General features: G+C 49.4%; 1 protein-coding gene across 1 annotated transcript in view; it reads left to right on the forward strand.

Annotated features, from left to right (window-relative positions):
- Nucleotides 1-763: 763 nt before the first annotated feature.
- Tspan15 (tetraspanin 15) overlaps nt 764-26,466 on the forward strand; it is a 40,125-nt gene continuing 14,422 nt past the window's right edge. Inside the window, exon 1 of the mRNA XM_013017091.1 lies at nt 764-968. Within this exon, the coding sequence (XP_012872545.1) occupies nt 873-968 (96 nt within the window). The 5' untranslated portion in view covers nt 764-872. The remainder of the gene's footprint in view (nt 969-26,466) is intronic.

Raw genomic sequence — 26,466 nt, forward strand, 5'->3', positions numbered from 1 at the left:
AAGAAGCCCAGTCAGAATAGGTGGCTGAGAGTGTGTCTGGCTTGAGCATGAACATGAGCAGGGGCATGGGCGTGGGCTGCCCGGGAGGAAGAGGCTCTGGGGGCACACCAGGTGCCAAGGAAGGGAAAAGGACTAAGCAGTCTCCTTCCGGGAGGAGCCAGCAGCTGGGGGAGGTGGGGGGGTCTGAGCCCCACCCCGGACAGCTCACCTGCCCAGCACGCCGCACTCCGATCGCCCGAGGTTGGGCAACTCCTCTTCCTTATTCACTTCTTGCATTTACATTTTTAATGCCTTCCGCTGTTAATTCCAACCCTTATCTCCATACTCTTCCGTCTTGACAACAATAAAAAGCCTGCCTCCTCCTCCTCTCCCCCAGCTCTTTCTCCTTCTTCTTTTATTATTATCATTACTAATTACTATTACTATTACTACTGCCATTGTTATAGTACGGCTTTACTCGAAAGCCTGCTTTCCCCGGTACTCGCAATACACTCTCTCGCTTGGTCCCGGTCGCCCCTCCAGTCCTCACGTTCCCGTGCCCATCTCTGCTCTCCTCTGCGCCCTGATTCCGGAGCCTCACGCGAACTCTTTTGCCAATCTCGCCCCTCTGCCCGGCCGATCTCAGCAGGGGTCTCCAGCCTTGGCCCCGCCCCCGCCCCGCCCCCTGCCGGAGGCCGGGCCGTCGCTTCGCTCCTATTGGCCATCCGGACGCGCCGTCTCCGGGGCTGGGGCCGTGATTGCGGCGCGCCAGTGTCAGTCCGAGAGAGAGCGCTGGTGGCCGGGCGGGCCGCCCTGCAGCCGCAGGTGGGGCCTGGAGCGGCAGCGGCGGCGGCGGGACCCAGCCGAGAAGCCCCGCGCCGGGAGCCGCCAGGATGCCGGGCGGGGACTCGGAACAGGTGCGCTATTGCGCGCACTTCTCTTATCTGTGGCTCAAGTTCTCACTCATCATCTACTCCACCGTGTTCTGGGTGAGTGACCTCGGCGGGGCCCGCGGGTGGGGGAGGGGGTGCGGTGGGCGGGGGCGGGGGTAAAGCTCCCTCGAGTGCCCGGATGCCAGGCCCTGGGTCGGGTCCTGGTCTGGCCGCCCCGCGAGGGCGCGGAGAGCGGGTGCGCGCTCCTCGCCCGGCTCTCTGGGAATCCGGACATTCTGGCGGCTTCAGGTGCGCGCGGATTCCAGCCGAAGAGTCGGTGGCGCACCTGCCGGGTGGTTGGGTGTGCCAGCGGAGCCCGCTGCTCCTCGGCCCGAGGCTGGGTAGGCTGTGGTTCCGTGTTGGCGGCACCCATCATACCCGGGGGGTTTATCTCCGCATCCGTCTGTAAAGTGGTCGGGCTCTGTGGCTGGGGTCCCCTGCGTTCCAGGTCTGGTCCGGGTTCTTACTTTCCCGCGGGCCGGGGGAAGATGCGCGCGCACCGTGGTGGAAGGAGGCCACGCGCGCCCTGGGTGCGGCGTGCGAGGCACTGGACCTGTCTCGCGTCCTCCGAGGTGGCCAGTTACTATTTTTGTTGTCACTGGGCTCTTCCCCCATCTTCGTCTGGTGGAGGAGCAGAGGTGGTTGAGGGCAAGGGGTCCCACATCAACCAGGCTTTGAATTTTGCCGCTATCACTTTCCAGCTGAGTGATCTGGAGGAAATCACTTCATTTCTCTGCACCACCGTTTCCTTATCTGCAAATGCACAGTAATTATTTTTCACTTTTTTTTTTGTCGGTCGTGGGGCTTGAACTCTGGGCCTGGGCGCTGTCCCTCAGCTCTTCAGCTCAAGGCGAGCGCTCTACCACTTGAGTCACAGCGTCACTTCCGGCTTTTTCTGCTTCTGTGGTGCTGAGGACTCGAACCCAGGGCCTCATACCTGCAAGGCAAGCGCTCTACCCCTGAGCCACCTTCCCAGTCCCTACTTTCCACCTTTTAGGATGCATGTGGAGATGAACTGGAGCAGGCTGAATACAATATTTTGCTCAGGAAGGCGGAGTGTTCAGGTGGTAGCCATTCATAAGAGTATGAGTGGTATAAGCTGCCCCCAAACACTGAGGATATCTTTTTTTTGGTTATTTTTTAAAATGTAATTTTATTGTTATTATTAATGTGTTGTATAGAGGGACTACCTTTTCATTAATCAGGTAATGAGTACATTTCTTTTTGGACCCTTCCTTCACTTTCCCCCAGCTTTCCCCTCCCATCCCTGCCTACAAGTTGTATCGTTCATATTCCACAAAACAGATACTGAATATCATGATTACATTTGTTCAGTGTTCCTCCCAAGAAATGAGGACATCTTTCTGTTGGTGGGCTTCCCTCTGCCACTTTAGAGAGGCCTTTGCTCCAGTATATCACAAGGGTAGTCTTATTCAGAGCCCACCGGAGGGTCACTGGCCCCTATTCCCTCTGAAACAATCCCCTCCCCTTGTGTGTGTATGTGGACAGGTGGTGGTGGGGAGCATGTTTTTCCTCAACCCCTCACTGGATCTCTTAGGCAAGCAAGAGTTTCAGGAGTTTCCACAGAACTAAGTTTGTGGAAAACCTCTTTGTGGGGTGACCATGCTGGTAATCCGTTGATCCTGATTTTAGTCCTGCTCTGTTCCAGACTCACTGGGCTATCTTAGGCAAGTCATGTGTATTCTCAGAGATCTCAAAACTCTGCACTGATGTTTCCATCTAGCAAAGTCTAGTTAAGTTCAGGTCAGCTTACAACATGTTCAGGTAACATAGATGAGAAGTGAGCAATACATTTTGGGACTGGAAGATGGCAGGTGGTTGGATGTGGGGATAGGGTGGGCAATATGAGTTGTAATTTAGTGGTTCTCACTCAAAAGTTGCATCAGAATGAACCAAAGAATTTCTAAAAAAAAAAAAAATTACAGATTCCTGGTGTGACCTAGGTATGTGTATTTTCTTGAAAACGCTTACCCCTGAGGTCCTCATAGGTCTTTTCAGCCCACAGGGATTCTTTGCTGGTTTGATCTGGCTAGTATGTTCTTCCTGTAGGTTAAAAGTTAAGGCTGAATTGAAAGGAAAGGCCACACTTGATGCGTGGTTGCACTGTTTACCTTTGGGGAAGTGTAACCACGGGCCAGACTCTTCATCTCTCTCTCCTCATCCTTACTTCTCATCGGTAAAATGGATATGTGAGAGGTCCCAATCCTCTGCTTACACCTCACTGAACTGGTTTTAAAGTAACCACATGGAGCTGGGCTTTGATGGCTCATGCCTGTCATCCTAGCTGCTCAGGAATCTGAGATCTGAGGATCTCAGTTTGAAGCCAGTACAGGCATGGAAGTCTATGAGACTTTTATCCTCAATTAAGTACCTAAAAGTAGTAGAGCACTAGCCTTGAGCATAAAAACTCAGGGACAGTACCTTGGCCTTGAGTTCCAGCCCCAGAACTGGCACGAAAAATAAATTTAAAAAGTAATCATATGGGAGAGAGTGAACAGGCAAAGTGCTTTCAAAGGAAATTATGAAGCTAAATACACCAAACTTGCCTTTTGCAGCCCCCAAAGAAGACTACTCTTTGGCTTTGCTTCTCTTGAAGAAAAATAGGACTCAGAATTTGGAATCCTTTCTCCTTAGTCAAATAAGGTTTCCTTATTTCCGTTCCTGAAAGTATTTCTGCTTAAAAATCTCTTGGCTCATGCCAGGAACTCAGCCATCTGTCAATTCTGCCAGGGCAGCTCCAGGTGTCAGGGTTTGTCTACAGGGTGGAGTCGGAGGAAAGTAATTTGTTCTGGATGAGGTTTGCTGTTAATTAGAAGCCATTTGCAGAAAAGCCCATTTATCTTGGTGTCATTTCTAGCCTCTGGCAAGCAATGGGGTGGAGGCCAGGGTTAGGTCATTTGCTTTATAAGCCTGCTTTAACCCTGGAGGGGCCTTAAAATTTACCATAGCCATGTATTCTAAGTAAGACCATTTTTCTTTAAAAATACTGTTGAAGTTGAATGCTGGTGACTCGTGCCTGTAACCCTAACTATTCAGGAAGCTGAGATCTGAGGATCAGGTTAGAAGCCACCCAGGCAGCAAAGTCCTTGAGAGTCTTATCTCCAATTAACTGCCCCCCCAAAAAAATCTAGAAATGAAATTGTGCCTCAAATGGTAGAGCACTAGTCTTGAACCAAGAAGCTTAGGGACAGCACCCAGACCCTGATTTCAAACCCCATGACTGGCAGATACACATGTGGGAATGACTACTAATAGGAAATATATGCAATAACACACAATTTGTAAGGAGAAAAGGAGCTAGGCATGGTGAGGCATACCTGGAATCCCAGCACTCAAGAGGCTGAGCCAGTAGGGTCTCAAGTTCAAGGTCAATCGGTGCTACATAGCAAGATGTTTAAAGAAAGAAAAAGGCAGGAGTGAGAAGGGGGAAGAAGCAGTGACAACCTTCCTTTCCTACTTTCCTGTTTGTCCTGTTTAGGGGCGATCTCTTACCAGTTTCATGTGATCCTTTCCTGAGCAATCCTAGGCCAAGGATGTCCTAGGCACAGATATGTACTTGTGGTGTGTAAAGCCGAATTTGGAAATCCTTACCCAAAAGACCACCAGAGACCATCACCAATGTAAAAGCAAAGGAGTTTTTATTGCAAGCTCGAGCTTGGTCTCTCCCCCCCCCCCCCCCCCCCGCGTACATGGCAGCAGCCCATGATTCTGAGAGGCCCCGAGCCCAGGGTTACAGCACTTTTTATTCACTTTTTTAGGGAAGGCAGGGGCTTTGCATACATCATAACTTCTTGTAACAAATGACTACAAACCACGGGAAAGTCATGAAACAACTCTATAGTATGATTGGCACACTACAAAGCAGGAAAGGATCAGAAACAAGTTGTTGGTTAGATCAAGGGGGCTGACATACTTTAAATTGGTTGGCTTGCACCACAGGGGAGTCTCAAGAGGATAGGTGCTAAACTGCAGGGTGTCTGGTTTAGATAATGGCCACCAGACCCTAGGAGGGGCTGTTATGGAGTTTCAGATATCATAATTCCAGGCATTGGGTTAAGTTGCAGGACTGAGATGGGGGTCAGATATCATAATTCCAGGCATAGGGTTAAGTTGCAGGACTGAGATGGGGGTCCTAAGTGAAATGGAGTTGCTTAGGTTCCTCAGGTGTATATATTCTGGTTCCCTCTGGTTCCCCCCCCCCCCCCCCACAGAATGTAGCTCTGCATAGAGCTCCCTGCTTTTCACTTAAATTTAAGTCCCTGTAGAGTTTGGGTATTTGCTAAAGGGCACCTCTTTCCATTGGATGGCTATCTAGACTTCACTGGAGGCTAGGTCAAAGTTTATTTAGCCCTGCCTCTGCTGGGCGATTCTGCACTGTTGTTCAATCTTTTGATACTACCCGTGATACAATGGAATCTTTGAATGTGTCATTTGCATATGTATATGTCTCTAGGGTTATTCCTAGATGTGTAATCATTAATTTAATGGGTGTATGGGTGTACAAAACAGGCAGAAATATACTTCACATAGGTCTGTGTAGCTGCATGGGTTTTGGAAAAGTGAACTGTACACCTGTGCAGTCAGCCCCCAGGTCAGCCCTCCTGCCCTCTTCAGTTACAACCCCTTCCCTGCAAGGCAAGCAATATAAAATAGCACTGCTTATTTTTGCCAGGATATTTAAGCTTTCTTTTTCTTTGCTGTGCTGGAGATCAAACCCAGCGTCTGACAAAGTTTCCATTGAGCCATATGTACCGCTAGCCCTCTATTTTCTTTTGGGGTGGGCAGGCCTGAGGCTTGAACTCAGGGCCTAGACACTATCTCTGAGCTTCTTTTGCTCAAGGCTAGTCTGCCACTTGAGTCACAGCACCACTTCCAGCATTTTCTAAGTGGTTTATTGGAGATAAGAGTCTCATGGATTTTCCTGCCCCAGCTGGCTTTGAACTACAATCCTCAGTTCTCAATCTCCTGAGTACCTAGGATTACAGGTGTGAGCCACTGAATTTGATGTTGTTAAGCAATGTATTTCTTTAAACTGTCTTATCTTCCAAGCTTTAAATTATTTTTAAAAGAAAGCATTTTAACTGGAAAGTAAAACAGGAGGGATGGGGAGGGGAGGGAGTGAATGGATACTAGCAGGAGGGGGAGGGCTAGCAGAGTGTGAATGGGAATAAATATGGTTGATGTGGTTTATTTGCATGGATGGAAATAGAACAATGAAACCTGTTGGAATTATTTTAACCAGGGAGAGTGGGATAAAGGAATGGGACAGAGAGGGTAGGGTTGGTCAGGGTACATTGTATGTATGTGTATGTATGCAGTGTAACAACAGAATCCCTTTGTAGGACTACTGTATGCTAATTAAAAAGAATGAAGAAGGTGTTCTACCACTGCTACCCATGGCATGAAAGCAGCACCCCCCATCATAGACATAAGAGAAAACAGGTGAATATGTAGTTGTGGTTAGCTGCTGTGGGTGCTGATGCTGGTGACCCAAACACCTGCCCTTTCTGTTCAAGGGGCAGATTGGCCAGTGCTTAAGTGGCTTCCAGACAACCTGGCAGCACACCCGGGGCTGGCTCCTTTGTGGATCAGGAAGGGGAGAGGCTGGAAGGGAATGAAACAAGGGAATGAATGTCTATCTGTGAATCAAGCCCCTTGCAGTGATGTCCCATCCCATTTAGGAGGCCTGGAGTGGACGTGTTCAGGGTGATTCCGTGGAGCTGGCCTGAGCTTCTCCTCCTTGGTCCAGTGCTCCTGGTCCTTTCAAGCTCTCAGCACCCAGTAGTACCAAGAGCCGCCTCTTCCCACTTGCAGGGTGAATCATTCTGACCCTGGAGCCTTCAGGCCTCAGGGATACACCTCTAATTTTAGCCCTGCCCAGGGTGTCCTAAGGATCCGTTTACTTAACTGCTTTTCCTTTGCTGGTCTCTGGGCTCCTGGAGGTCAGGGGTGTGGCTCATTCTTATTCTCTGAAGACCAAGCTTGGATCTGGATACCAAATGGGTGCTTGAGGAGGGCTGTTTGCATGAGGCTGGTGGAATATCACCTACACCAACAAGGTAGGGATCCAACCTGGGCAGAGGCTGAGTTGGGTGTGCAGCATTGGTGGGCAGCTTTACTGAAGCCTTGGATTTATAAATTTATAAAGTGGGGCTGGCGTATATCACAGCCACTTGCTCTCAAGGATGCCTAAGGCTGCTACCTTCACAATGAGTAGGGTTTCCAGTCTGGGAATGGTACCAGGGCTGGGAGTATTGATTAATGAGGAAGAGAAGAACTGAGTAAGGGTAGGGGTGGGGTGGGTGAGGAGGAAAGGGGGGACAGCATAGGTGCTGCAGGTTGTGAGGGTCAAAGGTGGCAGGAACTCTTTTATCCTCTTCATGGAAGGATCTTTTTGTAAGCTGTAGCAGTTTAGTGGTTAGAGTGTAGACTCTGTACCAGGAAGCCTGAGTTGAAATAGTAATAGGAACGCTTCTAGGCCAAGCAACTTAGGCACTGACTTGCATATGCCTGCTTTATCAGTAAAATAGATAGTGAGTCTGCTCAGAGCTGTGCCTGGCACCAAGCAAACACTCTACTACTTAAAACGCTGGCATTCTCCTTTCTCCCCTTCTGTGCCAAATGTTGAAGAGCCTTACAGGAGAACAAGACAGGTCCTTTAAGACACCTCCAGGCAGCCCTCTTAGATTACCTGAGAGAAAGGGAAGGTTTGCCTGAGAGCCCCAGACCAGTCAATGATAGATCAAGAGGAGAACCCAGGTGTCTGCCTGTGACTTTCCTAGCCCCCAGCTCTTCCTTCACATGTGGGGTAAGGGTAGGAGGTGCCTTCTCTGGAAGGAGCCAAGTGCCCTGCATAGTACAAGGTAATAAAAGTCAGCAAAGGAAATAGATTTTGTTTCTGGCAGATTATTTTTTTCCTTTTAGAAAAAGAGCTCAGTCTTGTAGAAAATAATACAGGCACTTGGTTAAGAAAAAAAAAAGCAATTTAAGAAGTCACGGTGAAGACAGTAAGCCACCTTTGGTCTGTCACTTGGAGAGAATTATAGCTACCTGTTTGTAAACATCTTCCAGACATCTTGTAGGTGTGTGTAGATGTTTTGTTTCCATTTTTTTCCCCTTGGTTCCTTGGGAAGGGCCATCATCTTGTTCTAGGCAGGCACTTCAAAGAGAAGAGTGAAATTCCAGCTACAAGTGGGGTGACCTAAAGCAGCCAGCTGCACCTAATGCACTGTGGAGGGGTCTGCAGTCCAGGGCCAGGTGTGGGCCTGAGGCACACAGAGGGGCTCCTTCTGCCTAGGACACAATAACAACCAGACAAGGGGGCTGGAGAGCCCTCTTCCCGCCCTCTTCCCTGCCCATGACTTGATTTGTGACAGAGTAAAATAAGCACAGAGATAATTTCCTTGCACTTTGCCTGTATTTCTAGGCACAAACCCTTCTCTTATTTTTTTTTTTTCAAAGAAGTGACTACCTTGACCTGCAGGACTGGGCCTGCAGCTGGGGCTTTTGGCCCTGGAGAAGCAGACAGAACCACCTGCCCTCCTGCACAACCTCCCAAGTTCTTCTCTCTAAGTGACTCACCATGCCACCCCTGGGTGGGGCTCTCAGGTAACCAGATAAGAGCTTGATCATAAATTTCTGTACCAGCTGGCTTTACTTGTCCTCTGGGTGAGTCAGGACAGAGTGCATTGGAACACACACACCCACACCCCCCCCACACACACCCCACTCTTTCCAGAGAGAACTCTAGATGTTGAATGGGTTTGAATCCATGTCTTGTTCAGAGGCGGCTATATTTTCGGGGTGGGTAGAATGGCTCGGTTATTCATTCAGTCAATCAGTAGTTGTTGGATGCCTGTTGGATTACCAGATACTGTGGTAGTACAGGAAACAACTGTGAAAAGTAGGTTTACAGACAAACCAGTGACAGGAAGGGAAGGGAAGGGAAGATTTCCTGCTAAGAAGGTGATCAGGGAGGGAGGAAGTAGGGAGAGCTTTGAGTTCCTACTTTAAATGAAGTGGTCAGGGAAGGCCTTAATAAGGAGCTGGCAGCTGAGATGCTGAAAGACAAGGAATGCACCATAGCAAAGGTCAGCTGAGAATATCCCAGGTGGAGGGGACAATAAGAGCCCTGAGGTAGGCAGGCAAGCAAGGCTGGAGCGGATGAGAAGTGTGAGGCACTACATGTGGGTAGAAAGGGCAGCAGGGTCCTGGTGTATGAAGAGTTGAGGTCTTATTGCCTGAGAGGACTGGCTGCAGAGCCAGTGCTAGCTGCTCGGTGTGGCCTGCATGGAGGACACTTATCTGAGTCACCTAGTCCCCTCATGTGTGGATACCCCAGAGGACCATGGGAAGCTCCTGTAAGATGGAGAGGAACAAAAGCACAGGACCCTCTCCTGCGCCACATACCTGGTGGGGAGAGAGATTTTCCTACTGCTCAGGAGATCTAGGAACATAAATGTGGTGGGGCCTCTGGAACCCATTTTGTCATAGGAGAGACTTTCCACAGGACACATTCTGCCTGTCCAGAGCACACGGTGGTAGCTGTGCCCTCAACTTAAGTCTGACCGCTTGGGGTACATAGGACTTTTTCCAGGACTTGGGCCCTTCCTGCTCCTTAGTCTCTAGGGGGCTGGGAGGATGTTAGTTCAGCCACAGAGGCTGTGGGCACATAGTGGTTACGTGGACCCCGGCAGGCTCTCTGAGACGTGTGCTGTGAAGCACTTCTGAAAGCCCAGGCAACGGAGTCTGCCACGCCCGTGGTGCAGGCTGATGTCAATACAAGCACATCTGCTCAGCTCCAAGCCATGCCCCTGGGCCAGCTGAGGTGCCACAGGGAAGCCTAAGATGTCACCATCCCTGACCCGAGAGGGTCAGCCCCTTGGGGAGACAAGTCGAAATTGGACAGCAATGGCCAGTGTGAGCTAGGCTGCTAGCCATGGCTGCCAGAAGCCCCGGGAAGATGGAGGCCTGGGATCAGGTGAGGGGTAGAACCTTGCAGGCTGGGGGCTGGGCAGGCCAAGCCCAGGAGGGCCCACCCAGGGTGGCCACCAGAAGAAGCAATTGGTGAGGAGGAAGAAAGCAAATTCAGATAGCCAAGAGGCTAGGAACAAGTCTGGAAGAACTCCCCATCTCAAATTTTCTTGTAAAAGGGAATAAGCATTGTGCTTCCTACAGGAGTAAGGCCTAGCCTGCTGGGCTCTGGACCAAGGGTCTCATGTGGTACCATGATGGCAGATGCCAGGAGGGTTGCCACCTGGGATCCTCAGAACCACCCTGTGAACTGACAGGATGAGGACTTTGTCCTATTTTACAGATTCAGGGACTGAGGCCCTGAGAGGGAAGTGACTTGTTTGAGGCCACCATTTGCCTGTCTCTGACATAAGAGCTACTTAACTGTGAAAACAGAGGGTTGGTATTTTGTTTTGTTTTGTTTCTTCTTATAAGGGTGACATTCACATCTTAGCCTGCAGGAAAGCAAATATTTGCCTGGTGAGCAGGAGGAAAACAGCTTTGGCTCAGTCAGGCTTGTTTTTCCATGTTCAGAGTCTTCCTGCTTCCTGCCTGGGAGAACTGGACCTATCACCACCCTGGGTATCTGGCTGGCCCTCTCAAGATGATCCCAGGCCTTTCCACTTCCCCACCCCTTACTGCTTCCTATCTTCTTCTCCCCTGCTGCGAGGTGCTGCTAGGTGCAATGTGGGAGCCCTTGGGAGTTGCTGGCCGGGCATCACATCTGTGCCGTGCCAAGTGCTAGGTACAGGGGTGGGAGCTCCTGGTCACATAGATCATAGATTGAAACTGTCCCCTAGGGGCAGTGGAGTGGGATGTTGGCTTCTGAGGCTTCTGAACTTCTGAGACTAAAAGAATTTCTAGGCCAGTGGGATTTGATTCACGGCTGAAGGCCTCCTGTGCTGGGAAGTGTCACAAGGACACACAATTATGTCTTTTTTGTTAGAGCTGCTGACTCAGTGGGCCTGGCATTCAGCCAAGGCCCCTGTGAACTGTCAGCTTCCTCCCCAGGGGACACAGTGGTGGCCATAGCCATGGTATTGCTAGCTTGAGAGGGAATTTTTGTCTCTGCAGCTGGGTCCTGAAATGGTATGCAGAACCTTTTCCTCCCCCTCCCCATGATGTTCTAGACAGTTTCTCTGGTCTAGAAAAGGTGGAGAGAGTACGTGAATAATCAGGGGAGGACCTGAAAAGGAGAGAACATTCCACCAGCGCTGGAAGAGGAGTGGAGTTGGAGGTGCATGGGGAGTCGGGGGCTCATCCAGCTGAGAAAGGTCTGGTGATGTCTGTGGCCCACAGCCTCGCAGGGATGTGGGAGGTGCTGGGAAGCCTGGGCTTCTAGAGGAGCCGGAAGTGTGGGTGCTGGGAAGCGGGAGTTCTATAATTTTGTTTTCCTGTTGCTTATCTTTAAAATGGTCTTTCATTTGCTCTAAAGACAGTGTTTCTGTATAGTCTGTGACTTGGAGAAGTTTCCATAGACTGAGGTTGAGTCACAGACTTCAGGAGGGACCTGTGATTATTTCTCTCCCTTTAAATGATGTCTTAGTTTGAGAGCTACACAAGGGTGTCACACTGGAAGCCGGCTGGGTTCTCACTAGTGCTAACACGTCCGGGTCTTACCATGTAGGAGCCATGTGCAAGGTGGGCTCCAATCTCACTTGCGAGGTGGGAGCTGGCCTGGGGTCATGGCAATGTGTCCTGACCTCCAGGGACTGACTAGTTAGTTGGGGAGGGGGGAGGGTGAGGACTCATCTCTAACTCTAACTTCTCAGCACTTTACTGGTGGTATTGGTGGGTCCCAACCTCAAGCACCTGCCTATGTCTCCAAACCTGTGAATGTGACTTTATTTGAGAAAAGGCTCTTTAATAGATAGAATTAAGGTCAAGCTGTGGAGGTGATATCATGGATTACCTGAGTATGCTCTAAATCCAACAAGCATCTTTAGGGATGTAAGGCTGCAGCTGTCTGTAGCAATCAGGCACAGAGAAGAAAGCTATGTGGAAGAAGGGGCAGACAAGGCAGCAATCTCCAGGGGCCAAGAGAAACTGGAAGGCACAAGGAAGGTGATCCCTGGAGCCTTGGGTAGAGGGTGGTGGAGGAGTTGGCCCATGCCTTCTCAGACTCCCGAGTCCAGGGAGAATGAGGCTCTTGTTATAAGTCACCTGAGCCTTTTCTTCTCTACCAGGTTGCTTCACTAGGGAGGGGCCTGGTTGAACAGGGTCCTGAGTGTCTCTCTCCCTTCCTGCCCTGCTCTGAACACTGAGGAGGAGAAGAGCATGGGTGACAGGAGAGAGGCCTGTAGCCTGCCAATACTCCCATAGCCCCACCCAGATAGGCCCCGTAAGCAGGCCTGGTGATCCTGCTGTACAACAGCCTTCCTCAGGGTTTCTCCTCTACATGGCATGTTTGATAGAAAGGAGTTCTAACAGGGGAGCGAAGGCACATTAGCCCTTAGAAAGGACTGACTGGCTGTGAAAGCAACCGAGTGGAAACCATTTGACAAACAGGCTGTGGGATACCTGGGGTTCTCTAATAACCTTCATAATCAGAGTGTCAGCTTATTATATGATGGTCAGATGGAGGGGTTTAAGATGAGGCCTGGACTTGTAGTTGGTCTCTGGTCTGCCCCTGCTGTGGAGAAGTGGAAAGTGAGCCCAAGGCCACAAAGTAAGTAATCTTGGTTCTAGAACCCTGGCCAACAGACAGCTTCCAGCCCTCCATAGCCCTGTGAGCACCCTCAGCTGTCTGCCAGTGCTGACTTTGCAGCAAGGATGTCAATGGTACTGCTACTGTGACTTCCAGAGCATGAAGAAGTATGTTCTCAGTAGGGCCAGTCATCAAGCAGCAGGAGCCCAGCTCATGCCTTTGCTTGGTTTTTGCCTGGCCTCTGACCTGGAGTGGCTGCTGTTTGTCTGGCCCTGGGATGGGTCATGATACCAGATGAACCAGATTTGCCCTATCCCTTGAAGCTGGAGCTGGCTGAGCTCTGGAAGAGTACTCAGAAAGTTGCAAGCTGGGGTGATCTAGGCTTGGTCAATGGCTCCTGGGAGGCCCTGGTGGGGATACTTGGCAGAATTTGGCTCAGGGTTCCCAAGGGTGTGTGTGTGTGTGTGCACGCGCGGGTGCTGGGGGGGGGGTGTCAGCCCTCTGTTGGAATGAGAAATGGGCTTACAATAAGTAAGAGCAGGAGCAAGATGAGCACAGGGCTGGTTCTGGGACCATAGACCTGAGACAGGCTGAGACCAGTTTCTATCAGTCCATTGCTCTCCTCCACTGAGGTCTCCTCACATAGCTGGCCTCACATAGCATTGAACTTGACATGACTTTGCAGCTGTAAAACCCTGCTGTGGTGTCCTGTGTCCTGTGTGCTCTGGTGGACCTTCCCGGCCTTCTGCATCCTCCTTAATTTTCTTTTTAAAGCTAACAATGAAGAGTCTTTCCTCTGGGCTGAGCTGCTTTCTAGACATTTGTGGCTGGTGGTCCTGCCATTGCCCATTGCCTTGAGGAAGAGGCTCAGATCGGGGAGGTGACTCCAGGGTCTGCTGCAGGGGTGGGGTGGGATGTTGTTCTTCTGCAGAAAAAAAATTCCATTCCATTCCATTTTCTTCCTTTCTCTTTCCTTTCCTTTTCCATTCCTTTCTTCTTCCCTGTTCTTCCCCCACTTACTTTTCTGTTCTATTCCCCTCCCTTCTCTTCTTCATTCCTTTGTTCCTTCTTCCCTTATTTAATTTTAATTTTATTTTTAATTTAAAATTCTGTGTGTATGTGAAAGAGTCTCATGATGTGACCCGTGATGATCCTCCTCTTGCTGCTGCTTCTTCCTGCTTCTTCTCCTCTGCTTTCTTCTTCTTCTTGCCAGTATCAGGGTAACTCAAGGCTTACCTCTGTACACTTGAGCTATGCCTCCAGCCTGAGTTTTCGCCTATTATTTTTAAGCTGGAGTCTTGCAGACTTTTCTGCCAGGTATCGCTTTGAACCACAATCCTCTGGCTCTCAGCTTCCTGAGTAGCTAGGATTACAGGCATCAGCCACCAGTACCATTCTTCTTGGACCTTCTAGGTGTTGAAATTACAGGTACGTTCCCCTACACTCAGCCTGAGAAATTTTCTTTCTTAGAGGAGTTGTTTGCTGGTTAATCTAGTTTTTCAGTCATTTGTCAATCATTTTCTTGGCATCTGGGGCCCTCTGATCCCCTCAGGTTCTGCTGGAGAGGAGCCACCCCCCACTCCCTACCCCACCCCCCAGGAAGTGGGCTGACTGCTGCCCAGTGTGGGAAAGGAAGGGGCTTCCCAACGCCAAGAGTCAGAGGCCCCTTGGCCCAGGTCCTCTTGAACTCCCTGAAGATGCAGGAAGGAGGAAATGGAGCCGGCGTCACTGTCCTGCAGAAGATGTTCTTTTCTTTTTCTTTTCTTTTGGAGAGGATAGGCAGGGCGTGAGAACTCTCCTTCCTGATGAGAGGATGGGGGTTCTAGTGGAGACAGCATTGGCCTGAGAGGCTGGAGAACTGGGTCACAGCTGCTGACCAGTGGCTAATTCACTGTGAGACCTTGGGGAATGACCAACAGCCTCTCTCTGGGCAGCACAGTTCCATCTGCAAGCTGAGGGGGTTGGGACAGATCAGCATCTATCGACTCCTTATTCCTGGTAGATGGAGAACATTAAATTCAAGTATGTGTATATTATGTATAGTATACATATTATATATTTGGTTAGGGCAGAAGCATATTTGTTTATTTATTTTTAATTTTAATTTTTATTTTTTGTGAACATACTGTACAGAGGGGTTACAATTACATGGGCAAGATAATGAGTACATTTCTTATCAAGCATTGCAGCCTCCTCCTTTGTTTACCCTTCACATCCCTTCCCAGCCTCCCCCCACCTCCCACCCAATCCTCCTCCCCCCCCCCGCACCAAAGTTGTAGCATATTTATTTTCAAAAGAGTCATTTAAAGAAAACTATCAGGCCAGGCACGGGTAACTCATGCCTGTAACCCTAGCTACTTAGGAGGCTGAGATCTGAGGATTATGGTTCAAAGCCAGCCCGGGCAGGAAAGGCCGTGAGGCTCTTATCTCCAATAAACCACTCAGAAAATGGGAAGTGGCACTATAGCTCAAGTGGAAGGGCATTAGCCTTGAGCTGAAGAGCTGAGGGACAGTGTCCAGGCCCAGAGTTCAAGCCGCATGACCAACAACAACAACAAAGAAAACTATCGGGTCAATAATGGTACAGGTAGCTGGCCCACACTGAGATGTGTGAAGAAATATATAGATGTTCCCAGTGGGTGTGCCTCCATCTTATCTAGGGTATTTGGGCCACAATCTATGCTCTGCTGACTGAAAAAATTGACCATGCATTTCCTGGATGTCAATGGAGAGGGTCAAGGGCTGCCTAGCATTGTACAGCTTTTAAGGGATGGAGTGTTTCCAGCTAGCCACCCTCTTTGCATTGCCACAACGACCCAGCCCTCAGGTGGACACACCAGGGTCTTTCCCTCTTCTCTCAGCATTGGGGTTTCACCATCATGTTGGTTTGTTGTATGTGTGTTCTCATCCTAATTTTTTTCTTTTGGTTTGGTCCTGGTCTTGGGGCTTGAACTCTGGACCTGGGCGCTGTCCCTGAGCTTCTTTTGCTCAAGGCTAGCATTCTACCACTTGAGCCACAGCACCACTTCCAGATTTTGAGTGATTAATATTGGAGATGAGTCTCACAGAGTTTCATGCATGCCCAGGATGGCTTTGAACCATGATCCTCAGATCTCAGCCTCCTGCATTGCTAGGATTACAGGCAGGAGTCAGCAGTGCCCGCATCCTAATTTTCTTAACGCAGAGAAGGAAGGATCTAAGAGGCTAAGCCATCCTCCGCTGCCATCCTCCCCTCCCCTCTTCCCCTAGTATTCTCTGTGTCTTCCCTTGCATAGTAAGGCACATGTTCTAAAACTCTGGGCATCCTGTTTCCTAGTACTTCACTTGGATGTATAATAGGTAGGTTCCCATTGTAGCTCATATTTAACTCCCGTTAGCAGTTGGTGAAATACTTGGTTTGGGTATTAATGCCAGGCCAGGCAAGGCCACCCAGCTTAGGCCCCCCACACCTCTCTGCCAGCCACTAACAGGAAGAGAGTTCAGCTATAACCAGGCTTGTTGGGAAACACCAGACTTACTTTTTTTTTTGTTGGTCGTGGGCCTGGGCGCTGTCCTTCAGCTCTTCAGCTCAAGGCCAAGCCACAGCAGCACTTCTAGTTTTCTGAGTGGTTTATTGGAGATAATAGTCTCACGGCCTTTTCTGTGGAGGGGTGAGGGGCTGACTTTGAACCATGATCCTCAGATCTCAGCCTCCTAAGTAGGTAGGATTACAGGCTCAGACTTGCTTTCTTACCTTGCTTGTGAAACACTCTAATGGAAAAGACAAAAGAATGATGCTCTGGACCAGTTCATTACCATCTGGAGTCAACTCTGGCCATCACAGAGGAAGTAGAAGATACTAGAACAATTCACCTCATATCTTAAGATATGTTTCTTTCTTCATTTTTTGTTTTTTGCTTTTTTTGTGTGTGCCAGTCCTGGGACGTGAACTCAGGGTCTCGGGGGTTGTCTGTACTTGAGCTTCTTTTTCTCCAGGCTAGTAGTCTTCCACTTGAGCCACACTTCCACTTTGGGCTTTTTATGATGGGGGTAGTTTATTGAAGATAAGATGCTTATAGACTTTCTTGCCTAGGCTGGCTTCAAACCACAATCCTCAGATCTCAGCCTCCCAAGTAGCGAGGATTATAGACATGAGCCACTTTTACCTGGCATAGTATATTTCTTACAAAAGTATCTTTCTTTAAAGAAACATATCTCAAGATATGTTTCCTAAAGATATGTTTCTTAACAACAATAACCCAAAATGTTCTTGGATATGACCACACCATTTTTATGCCTAAGAAAATGGCCAGTTTAGTAAAAGTGCTTCAGTTATCCCCAAATGTCTCTTGTGCATTAGAAAAGAGTATCACAGTCTTTTCACTACAGCCAGTTTCCTTTTGACAGAAGGAGCCCCAGATGTTAAAGGTTCAGATTCCTGGGGGGACTGTATCATGGTCCCTACCTGCATTATGCCTCATCTGATAAGACCTGCTAGGCCTTGTCCTCCTCTTGTGGAGGGACAGGAAGACAGTATATACGGAAAGGCTTCCTAGGCCCTGAAATCCCTATGGAGCTTGGGCCCCCATGGGCCGCCGCTCCCCATGGAAGCCCATTGTCCTGGACTGCAGGTTCAACTGTCCATGCTGGGCCCTAACCAGGATGCTGGGAGGAGATATACCCAAGAGCTTCAGGACCCAGGGCTACTGCCGGCTGCCTGCACACAGACATGGCCATGCCAGGCCATGCCAGGGCACTACTGGTATATAAGGCAGCCTCTCCCTGTTCTGCGCCTCTGATGCCTATGTGGGTTGGGCCCCTTCTTTCCTACTAGATAGACTCCAAGTTGCGCAAGAATTCTCCCAGCCAATAGTTTCAAAGTCAAGCTGGCATGGGAGAAATGAACATGAGGTCATGGGAACCAGGGTTTATAGGATTGGTTCAGGGTTGAACTTTGAGACCTGGACTTATGACTGGTAGTTCAAGGTAGGGCCATCTTGTGGTACCGAACCCTTGAACTTTCAGGATCTGATGCTAACTCTAGGAAGACAGAATGAGAATGGAGTTTACCTGTGGGCCAGCCAGCTATGGCCAGAGTCAGACTTGGGTGTTGGCATAGGTGGTATTCCCCACATTCGCTTTTGTACTTTACCTGCTAGGGGACACAGGGGAAAGCTCTCAAATCACTTTTAGTTGTTCTGCATCCCTTTAATCTCCCCACATCTAGTCCTGCTCCACTTCCTCTGAGTCCTTTGAAGCCTCCATGTATGTAAACCATCTGGATTTGCTGTGTGGGTTTCTGCTAATTAGGCCCAGGCTGTTGGTTTCCAGCAAAAGCATCGCCCCAGGGGTGCAGAAGGAGGTAGGGCATCACATTTGGAGCCAGATGCAGCCTGGCCAGGGTACCCTGAACATCAGCTCTCTACCTCATGTGGGTACCTTTTCCAGGATAGTGAATGCATAGGCTGAGGGTGACATAGGGCTGTGTGGATATTCTGTTGGTGACCAGACATCTGAGTGCCTGACTCCCTGACCATATGACTTCAGTTCTCTCCCTATTCCAACCTCAAAGTGTAACAGTTTATCTGCCACTGTTCCCATCCTATGTCTCAGCTGCCACCACCTTGCATGTGGGTGATGACACAGAAGCTTCCAACTGTCTTCTTTCTGCACCTCTGTCCTCTAGACTAAGCATCTCATTTTACAGTCAAAATTTGTGCCAGCTGCTGTGGCTCATGCCTGTAATCCTAACTACTAGGGAGGCTGAGGAACGAGGATTACAGTTGGAAGCTAGCTAAGCCAGAAAAGTCTCTGAGACTCTTATCTCCAACTAGGCACCAGAAAACTGGAAGTAGAGGTGTGGCTCAAGTGGCAAAGCACCAGCCTTCAGTGAAAAAGCCTAAGAGAGTGACCAGGCCCTGAGTTCAAGACCCAGAACTAGCACTAGAAAAAGAATCCTAATTGCATCAGCTGACTTCATACAGACCCCAGTGCCTACCACCTTCTAGAGCAAAACCTGATATTCCCTATTGCCCCAAAGTGTCACCTAACCTGCACCCCATCTTCAATGCTCCCCCTTTCTATTAACCCTCTCCTCCTGCTTTTCCTCAAATGGACCAGCCCATTCCAAGGCCTGAGGACCTGCTCAGATGTTAATTCCTATTAACAATGTGCCTTGGGCCCCTCTTCACCTAAGCAGCACCTCTCTTGGCCATGATCCCAGCTGCCCTGGCCTTCTTCTTGGTTTTTCACTGGCGCATTTATAATACATTGTATGTTTTTATTTATGTACTTCCTCCCGAGTAGAATGTGCGCCCCACCAGAGCCAGAACTTTCACGGATTCTGCTCTGCTATGTCTTTGGTTCTGAAAACTGCAGCTTTAAAATGGAGTCCAAGGAGCTGTGGGGCTCCTTTCTGGGGTCCCATGAGCTGAAGATCACTCTCCTGGGTACAATAACACTTACCCACCCTCCATCTCTCAGCGCACATTGTGGAGAGTGGTGTGGAGACTTTGATTTGGCACTAGATTGGTGGGATGCTGACGGAGAGTGCAGCTGGCCTCACTAATGACACTGTCACTTGAGAGCTAGTGACATGATGCCCTGCCCTCCCCTTCAGCCCTTCCTCTTCTTATTACCTTTACTTATTTAGTATTTATTATTTTTGTGTGTATGTGTGACTCTTGGGTTTGCATTCAAGGCTTTGAGCTTTCTAAGCAGGTAATCTACCACTTGAGTCTCCAGCCCAGCTCTGATTATTTTTTGAAGTAGAGTCTTGCCTTTTGTGCTCTGGTTGGTGGCCTTGACAAAGATCTTCCTACTTATACTTCCCATAACTGAGATGATAAGTGAATACCAGCACCTCTAGCTACTGACTGAAATGGAGGGAGTTCTCACAAATGTTTTACCCTGGCCTCAAACTAAAGTCCTCCTGACCTTCCCTTCCTGAGTAGCTGGAATGACAGACATATACCACTGTTCCTGGATTTTTTTTTTCCTGGAAAAGACTGAAAGGAGATTTGAGAGCATAAAAGCTGGGGGAACTCTAGAGCTCTTATTTTTATAGATGATACTTGTCAGTTACTTAAAGTTTTGTTGTTGTTGTTATTGTTGTTTGGTTGGTTTTGAGACAGAGTCTCACTATTTGGCCTTAGACTTGCTATAAAATCCAGGCTAGCTTCTCAGTAGGTCCTCCTGCCTCTTCCTCTGATGCTAGGTTATAGGCATGCCCAACATGCCTGACTACCTCCCAAATCCTTATGATTCAGTCCATAGGAGATTCACCCTTACACGGCCCCTATACCCAAGTCTAACCTCCATCCCAAGGCTAACATTCTGGTTTTTTTCCCACAGATCTACTATACCTAGGTACCTTGGATGTTCTGCGTGTGGGTCTTATAAAACAGGTTCATGAAGTCAAACTTGATGCATCCTTCCAGACTTATTCAAATGGTTCTCCCTTGTCTCCTAGGAGGAAGTAACCACTCCCCTCTTGTTGGGTGTCCTAAGCCACACCCACCAGCCTACCCACAGGTTAGGTGCAAGAACCCTCACCAAGGCCAAGGCTGAGAATATAGTCAGCTTACACCAAGACCCATGGAGGCAGGTTCAATGGGTCATGGTTCAAACTCATGGGTGACAAGGGAGACAGAGTCTGGAGAGCGATGGAGGGGAAACCTGGGAGAAGAGGGCATTGGGTGGAGGTGATTTTGCTCTTAACTCCTCTTCTTCCCAGCCCGGTTTCCATGGTTTTTACATTCAACATGAGTCACTCTGTTCTTATGTTTCCAGGGCTCTGTGCCAGAATGGGATCCTGCAGAGCTCCTTCTTTGGGCTTAGCAGCCTCTGAAGCTATGTCATTCCTCCAGCTCATTCCACCAGGCACATACAGGGGCCCAGGTGCACAGTCAAACCCCATGCCTCCTTCAGGCTCACTAAATGGTTCTGCCCTGGTCTCCCCGAAGGACATAACGGCCCTGTATCTTGCCTCCACATCCCGATCTTTTATCTTTTATGCTAGTCCCACCTGGTTGCCCACATTCTGTCCAAGCAGGGATTCTAGCAGCTCAGCACACAGCCCTAGTGCTCCCTGGGTTGTGGTTGCTCCTGATTAGAAATTCCTATCTGCTCTGGCTAGACTGGATGACCCAGGCTTGTAAACCTCCCGGCACAGCTCCCTCACAGCCTGGAATGTGCTGTATGTGTGAGTCTCTGCCCACAGGAGGGGTTGAAAGCAGATGGAAGGCCCACTCTGCTTCCTAGAGAGGCTTGTTTTCCAAAGGCCATGCTCCCACACAGGGGCCTAGCTCAAGGCCTTCTCAGACAGCGACAGAACACTTCTAGGAGGCTTTTTCTAGCTGCCAGACTGCATAAGATAGCTTGAGGGAGGTAGAGAGCCATGTTATTAAGGAAGACAAAGAAACATGTCTGAAATCCTAGCACCCAGGAGCCTGAGACAGGTGCATCATGGATTTGAGGCCATCCTTGGCTACTAGTGAGGACCCCCCCCACACTTTTTTTGAAGGTATATTAGAAAGGTAATACATCAAAAGGGCTAACCCCCAACCTATGCTCACAGGACAGAAGATTTGATTAAGATCTGTCAATTCTCTCCAGCTGAATCTAGATTCAATATGGTCCCAAGCAAACCTCAGTGTTTTGTTTTTCACGAGGGATGATAAGGTGATTCGAAACTAGACATGGAAGAATCCAGATCCAGGACTGTGCAGGAGACTTGCAAAGAAGACAGGAAGGGGGGATGTGAGTGGCAGATGCCAGGATGTGTTACAAGGTTATATCCTCAACAGTAGGAAGGTTTGTTAGAGACAGACAGAAGGACCAATAGAAGACATGAAGAGCTGGAAACAGATGCAGGCCCTCACTTCAGTTACAAGTTATGTTAGTCAGCTTTCTATTCCTGTAATGTGCCTGAGACAATCAACGTATGAAGAGGAAAGGTTTATTGGTAGATAGTGGCCCAGTTCTTTTGGGGTCTGGGGAGGTACCATATCATGTAAATGGCACATGGAGGAATAAACACAACCTGCGTGGAAACAAGAAGGAACTAGGTTCCCCTCTCTCCCTCAAGAGCACACTCCCAATGACCTGAGCTCCTCCCGCTAGGCCCCACCTTCCACAGGAGCTACTGCCTCCCAGTAAACACCTCTTTGGGGAGCAAGCCTTTACTATGTGGACTTTTGGAGAGCACTTGATATCCAACTACAGTAAAGGCAGAGGAAAGATGTGGCCTTTTCTTCCGTCCCAACTCAAAGGCTCCCTGATGGACATTTCTGGCTCTTCTTCTGCCCTCCCCATATCTTGCCCCATATCCAGTCTTGTGGTGACACTGTGGTTAATACACAATAGGAGACTGGCGGGTGAAAATAGACCTTTTGGGTCTCTGTGAAGTGTGCACTTGCCTCTGCTGGGTGCTTTTTGAAGGGTGCATAGGTGCTGGCGTTTGACATAGGGCCTCCATTTCCTAGCAGTGCTGAGGAGCTGGACCTGACCCTGTCCAGGAGGGAGTTGAGTTCCAGGCTGCAGAACTCTGAGGGAACCTGGTTCATGCTTGGGTGGACAGGGCTCCTCTGCCTGGTTGCAAAGCCTGGGCTCTGGCACCTGGCACAGGCTGCCAGCAGCACACTCTTTCTTTGGCCTCACAAGGGTGTGGCATGTGCCCTTGCTTCCAGGCCTGTTTAGCTGAAGCTGTCCTGCTTGACAAATGGACCATTTGCTTCCTGCACTGGGGCTGGGGCTGGGTGGCCTGCTGCCCAAGGAAGGGCTATAATTAGCAGAGAGAGAGGAGTGGATGGGGCTGCACATTGGCATTGATAGATAGTCTTCTACTCAGATGGATAAACTGATGTCATCAGAGATGTAAATATCATTTGGAAAGTTTGAAGTTCGTTCTTGGGAAGGTTGGTGCCAGCACTCCCTGTGCCCATGGCCCCTCCAAACACTTGAACAGGGAACCCAGATCAGCCTGTGCTGTGTGCAGAGCCATGTGTGAGAAGGTGGGTGACAGCACCTTTGGCTGATAGGACACCATGGCCCACAGTGGAATAGTGCAGTGGTGGGGAGTAGCTGCTATGGCTCCAGTTTGCCTTTTTCATGGTTTTTGTGGCCTGGAAATGTCACTAGGTTACATAACAAGGAAATGGCAATGCCTTCTAATAGGGGAAATGAGATCAGACCCAGGGAAGTTTGGTTTTCTGCCAAGAGCTGGTCCTGTGGTGGTCCCAGGGCTCTGGGGAGCCTACAGAAAGAGAAGCCACCTCTTTCCTTGTTGCAGAGAGCCATTCTGTGCCAACTGAACTGATGGAGCTAGTGACAGCTCCAGGGCTTGGGGAATCATGATTTCCGAAGCTGAGCATCATAGTGCAGGAAGGAGGGGGGGGGTGGGGGACATGTTGGGGCTCTGTCCGTACATACAGGGAAGAGAACTCCTCCAACTACAGGAGACCTCAAACTCTCCAGAGCGTAGGGAATCAACTCTGAAAATACTAAGATGAAATAGCTGTTTGAGATCAGTGGTGGCATGAGAACTTGCAAAAGTGTGAAATGCCATCTCTGCTGCCTACCAGCTGCTGAGTCTTCGAATGTTGTCTTCACTCCAGGCCTGGGCTCTGACTTCTGTCCTCCAAGTGTCTTAGATTACTGAGACCTCCTTAGGTCATCTTTAGTCTGAACTGGAGGGCTCTCTGGCTTTTGTTCAGGGTTTGGGTTTAGTTAGTTAGCAATTCCTGGCAGGTGGATTAATTCCGATGTGGCATCAGTCCTCTGCCTCAGCCTCCTGAGTGCTAGGATTATAGGCATGCACCACTATATCCTGTTGACATTTGGCTTTTAAAGGCTGATTCCCCACAGTTCTGGAGATCACAAATGAAGTTAGATTTTAACAATGATTTTATCAGCCTCTGGTTAATTTTCTCTCTCAAAAGTAGATTTTTTTTTGAGGTTGCTGTTTACTGAGTAAGGTATTTTTCTATGTGTGTGGGTGTGCCTGTGCACATGCGTGCACATGCACATGTGCATGTACTGTCTCACATTTTTAAATACACCAAGTGGGTAATTTGGTTACCATGCCTCCCCTTGTAGTTTCCCCAATATGGCCAGCTTGTTAACATGTGGCTGGCAGCTGGGTCTGTGGTGTCCTTAGCCCATCCCCGCCCACAGGTGTACAGAGGCGTTCCTTCTAGTCTGTGGGGAATGGGGCTCCATTAACTTTTTTTTTTTTTTTTCTGGTCGTGGGGCCTGAACTCTGGGCCTGGGCGCTGTCCCTCAGCTCTTCAGCTCAAGGCTAGCGCTCTACCACTTGAGCCACAGCGCCACTTCCGGCTTTTTTCTTTCTGCTTATGTGTGCTGAGGAATCAAATCTAGGGCCTCAGGCATGCAAGGCAAGCGCTCTACCACTGAGCCACCTTCCCAGACCTCCATGAACTTTTTAAACCTAGGGGAATGATCTTTTCCCACAGGAAGAACAGCACAGCCTTGACATACAGCTGGCACTGCCCGCAGGAGAGCCGGCTTCCTGGTAATCCTGTCAGTGTGTGCCAAGGGCTCTGTTTGTGACTTGTCCCCATCACTGGTCAGTGCTCAGGAGGAAGCAGACACTGTGGTTTTCAGCTCTTCAGCCCTCCTTGGCTCTCCGTAGAAGCCTAGAGGATTTGCAAGGAGACCTGCTCCTGGGAGCCTGTTAGGGTCGGTGGAATGCTTGGGGAGGTATCCAAGTGAGGTGGCCTCTCTGTCCCCAATGGGGGACCTAGAACACATGCCCCTGGCACACCTTGCCAACCCTGTCCCCCCATGTCTCCCCCACTAGGCCTTAGCCCAGCATGGACTTTTGGATACTCTCCGTGCTGCCTTCAGCTCAGTGAAGTCCAGTGATTTGAATGACCTTTCCCCGCCTTCCGGAAAGCTGCTTAGGCTGCTGGCAAGAGAATAGGGAAAGAGCATCTGACTCAAACCCGGGGGTCTGTGGGAAGCCCAGCCCGTGTTTGTTATCAGACTGTAAACACTGTGCTTCCCCAGCGCCAGGACTGCCAGGTGCTGGGGATGCCCGGCACAGCCGGAAAGCTCTCTGGGCCTGGAGCTGAGCTGCCCAGGGGGAAGACAACCAAATCCCAAACAATTAAGTAAAATGCGAAATGCTCAGAAATGCCAAGGAGAGCAAGGTGCCTGTGGCTCATGCCTATCATCTTAGCTACTCAGGAGGCTGAGATCTGAGGATTGAAGTTTGAAGCCATCCTGGGAGTCGTATCTCTCATAAGCTATTCAGAAAAAGTTGGAAATGATACTATGGCTCAAGTGGTTGAGTCCTAGTCTTGAGCAAAAGAAACTCAGGGACAGCACCCAGCCCAAGCTCAAGCCCAGGGCCAGCAAAAGAAAAAATAATAATAATAAATAAAATACATATGCAAAGGAGGAAAATCAAACAGGAAAAAGAACTGAGGCATTTCACTGGAAGCAACTCTCCCTCCTCCCCCTTTCTCACCCTCTAGTCACACTTGAGACAGTGTTACCCTATGTAGCCCAGGTTGGTCTCCAATTCAGATCCTCCTGCCTCTGCCTCCCTTAAATAATACACTTTAAATAAGGTGGCTCCAGAAAGCTTCGTTGGGCAAAGACAGAAGGTGGTAGAGGAGTGAGCCATTTGGATGTCAGTAGTGAATCTGAGTAGTGGGAATGCAAACGTCCTGGGGTGAACACATGTGGTGCGTGGGCTTATGAAGAACCCAGGTTCTTCATACACAACTGTGTATGTTGGTTTTGTTTGTTTGTGTGTGTGTGTGTGCACGTGTGCACATGCGTGTGCGCGCATGCCCGTCTTAGGACTTGAACTCAGTTCCTGGGCACTGTCCCTGAGCTTTCTGTTCAAGGCTAACACTCTACCACTTGAGTCACAGCTCCATTTCTGACTTTTTGGTGGTTAATTGGAGATAAGAGTCTCATGGATTTTTTTTGCCCAGGCTGGCTTCAAACCACAATCCTTAGATGTCAGCTTCCTAAGTAGCTAGGATTACAGGTGTGAGCCACCAGCACCCCTGGCTGTATACTGTGTTTTTGCTAGTAGAAAAGTTAATAATGAGGAAATTCTTCTAAAATTCCATTTCAGTTCTTCCTGTTCTACTTTTAGCCTCCCTAATGTCATACTGAAAGTCAGTTCCTGTGTATATGCCATGTGAATGTCTCTCCCCCTCCCTGCGGCTTCCTCAGCTGACCTGCCTGTGTGACCCGAACATTGGAGTATGTGACATTCTCAGCTTTGACAAAGCAGAGCCTTAGACTGTGGGGTGAGCAGGACAGAAGTGGGTAAGGTCACCCCCATTTTCAGATGAGAACACAGACTCATGTGGTCAGTGCCTGTCCCAAGACCAAGGCATATGGCAGAGCTGGGATTCAAACCCTGGTCTTGGGCCTTTTCCCTGCCTGCTGTCCTCTAAAGTGAGAGGAGACATGGGTCTGTATCAATGCTGCAGTAATACAAAGTGCCACGAATGGAGAGGCTTAGGCCACAGAACAGGCTTTCATTTGCTCACAGTTCAAGTCCAAGTTCAAGGTGCTGATAGCCGGTGTCTTCTGAGGCCTCTCCCCTTGGCTGGTACATGGTATCTTCTCCCAGGTCTTCATGTGTTTCTTCTTATAAGAATACCAGCTTCATTGGATCAGGGCCACCTCAATGACCTCATTTTAACTTAACTATCACTTTAAAGGCCCCAGCTCCAGAGTCGCATTTTGAGATACTGGAGGGTTAGGATTTAGCAGAGGATTTTTGCGGAACACAGTTCAGCCCATGACACAGTCCTTCATGCATGGATCCCAGGGGGAGCCTCCCAGTGGCAGGTGCCAGAGTCCTAGATGGGGTGTGTGTGTGTGTGTGTGTGTGTGTGTGTGTGT

The sequence above is a fragment of the Dipodomys ordii genome, unplaced genomic scaffold (genome assembly GCF_000151885.1).
Source record: "Dipodomys ordii isolate 6190 unplaced genomic scaffold, Dord_2.0 Scaffold34, whole genome shotgun sequence".
NCBI classification, from domain to species: Eukaryota; Metazoa; Chordata; class Mammalia; order Rodentia; family Heteromyidae; genus Dipodomys; species Dipodomys ordii.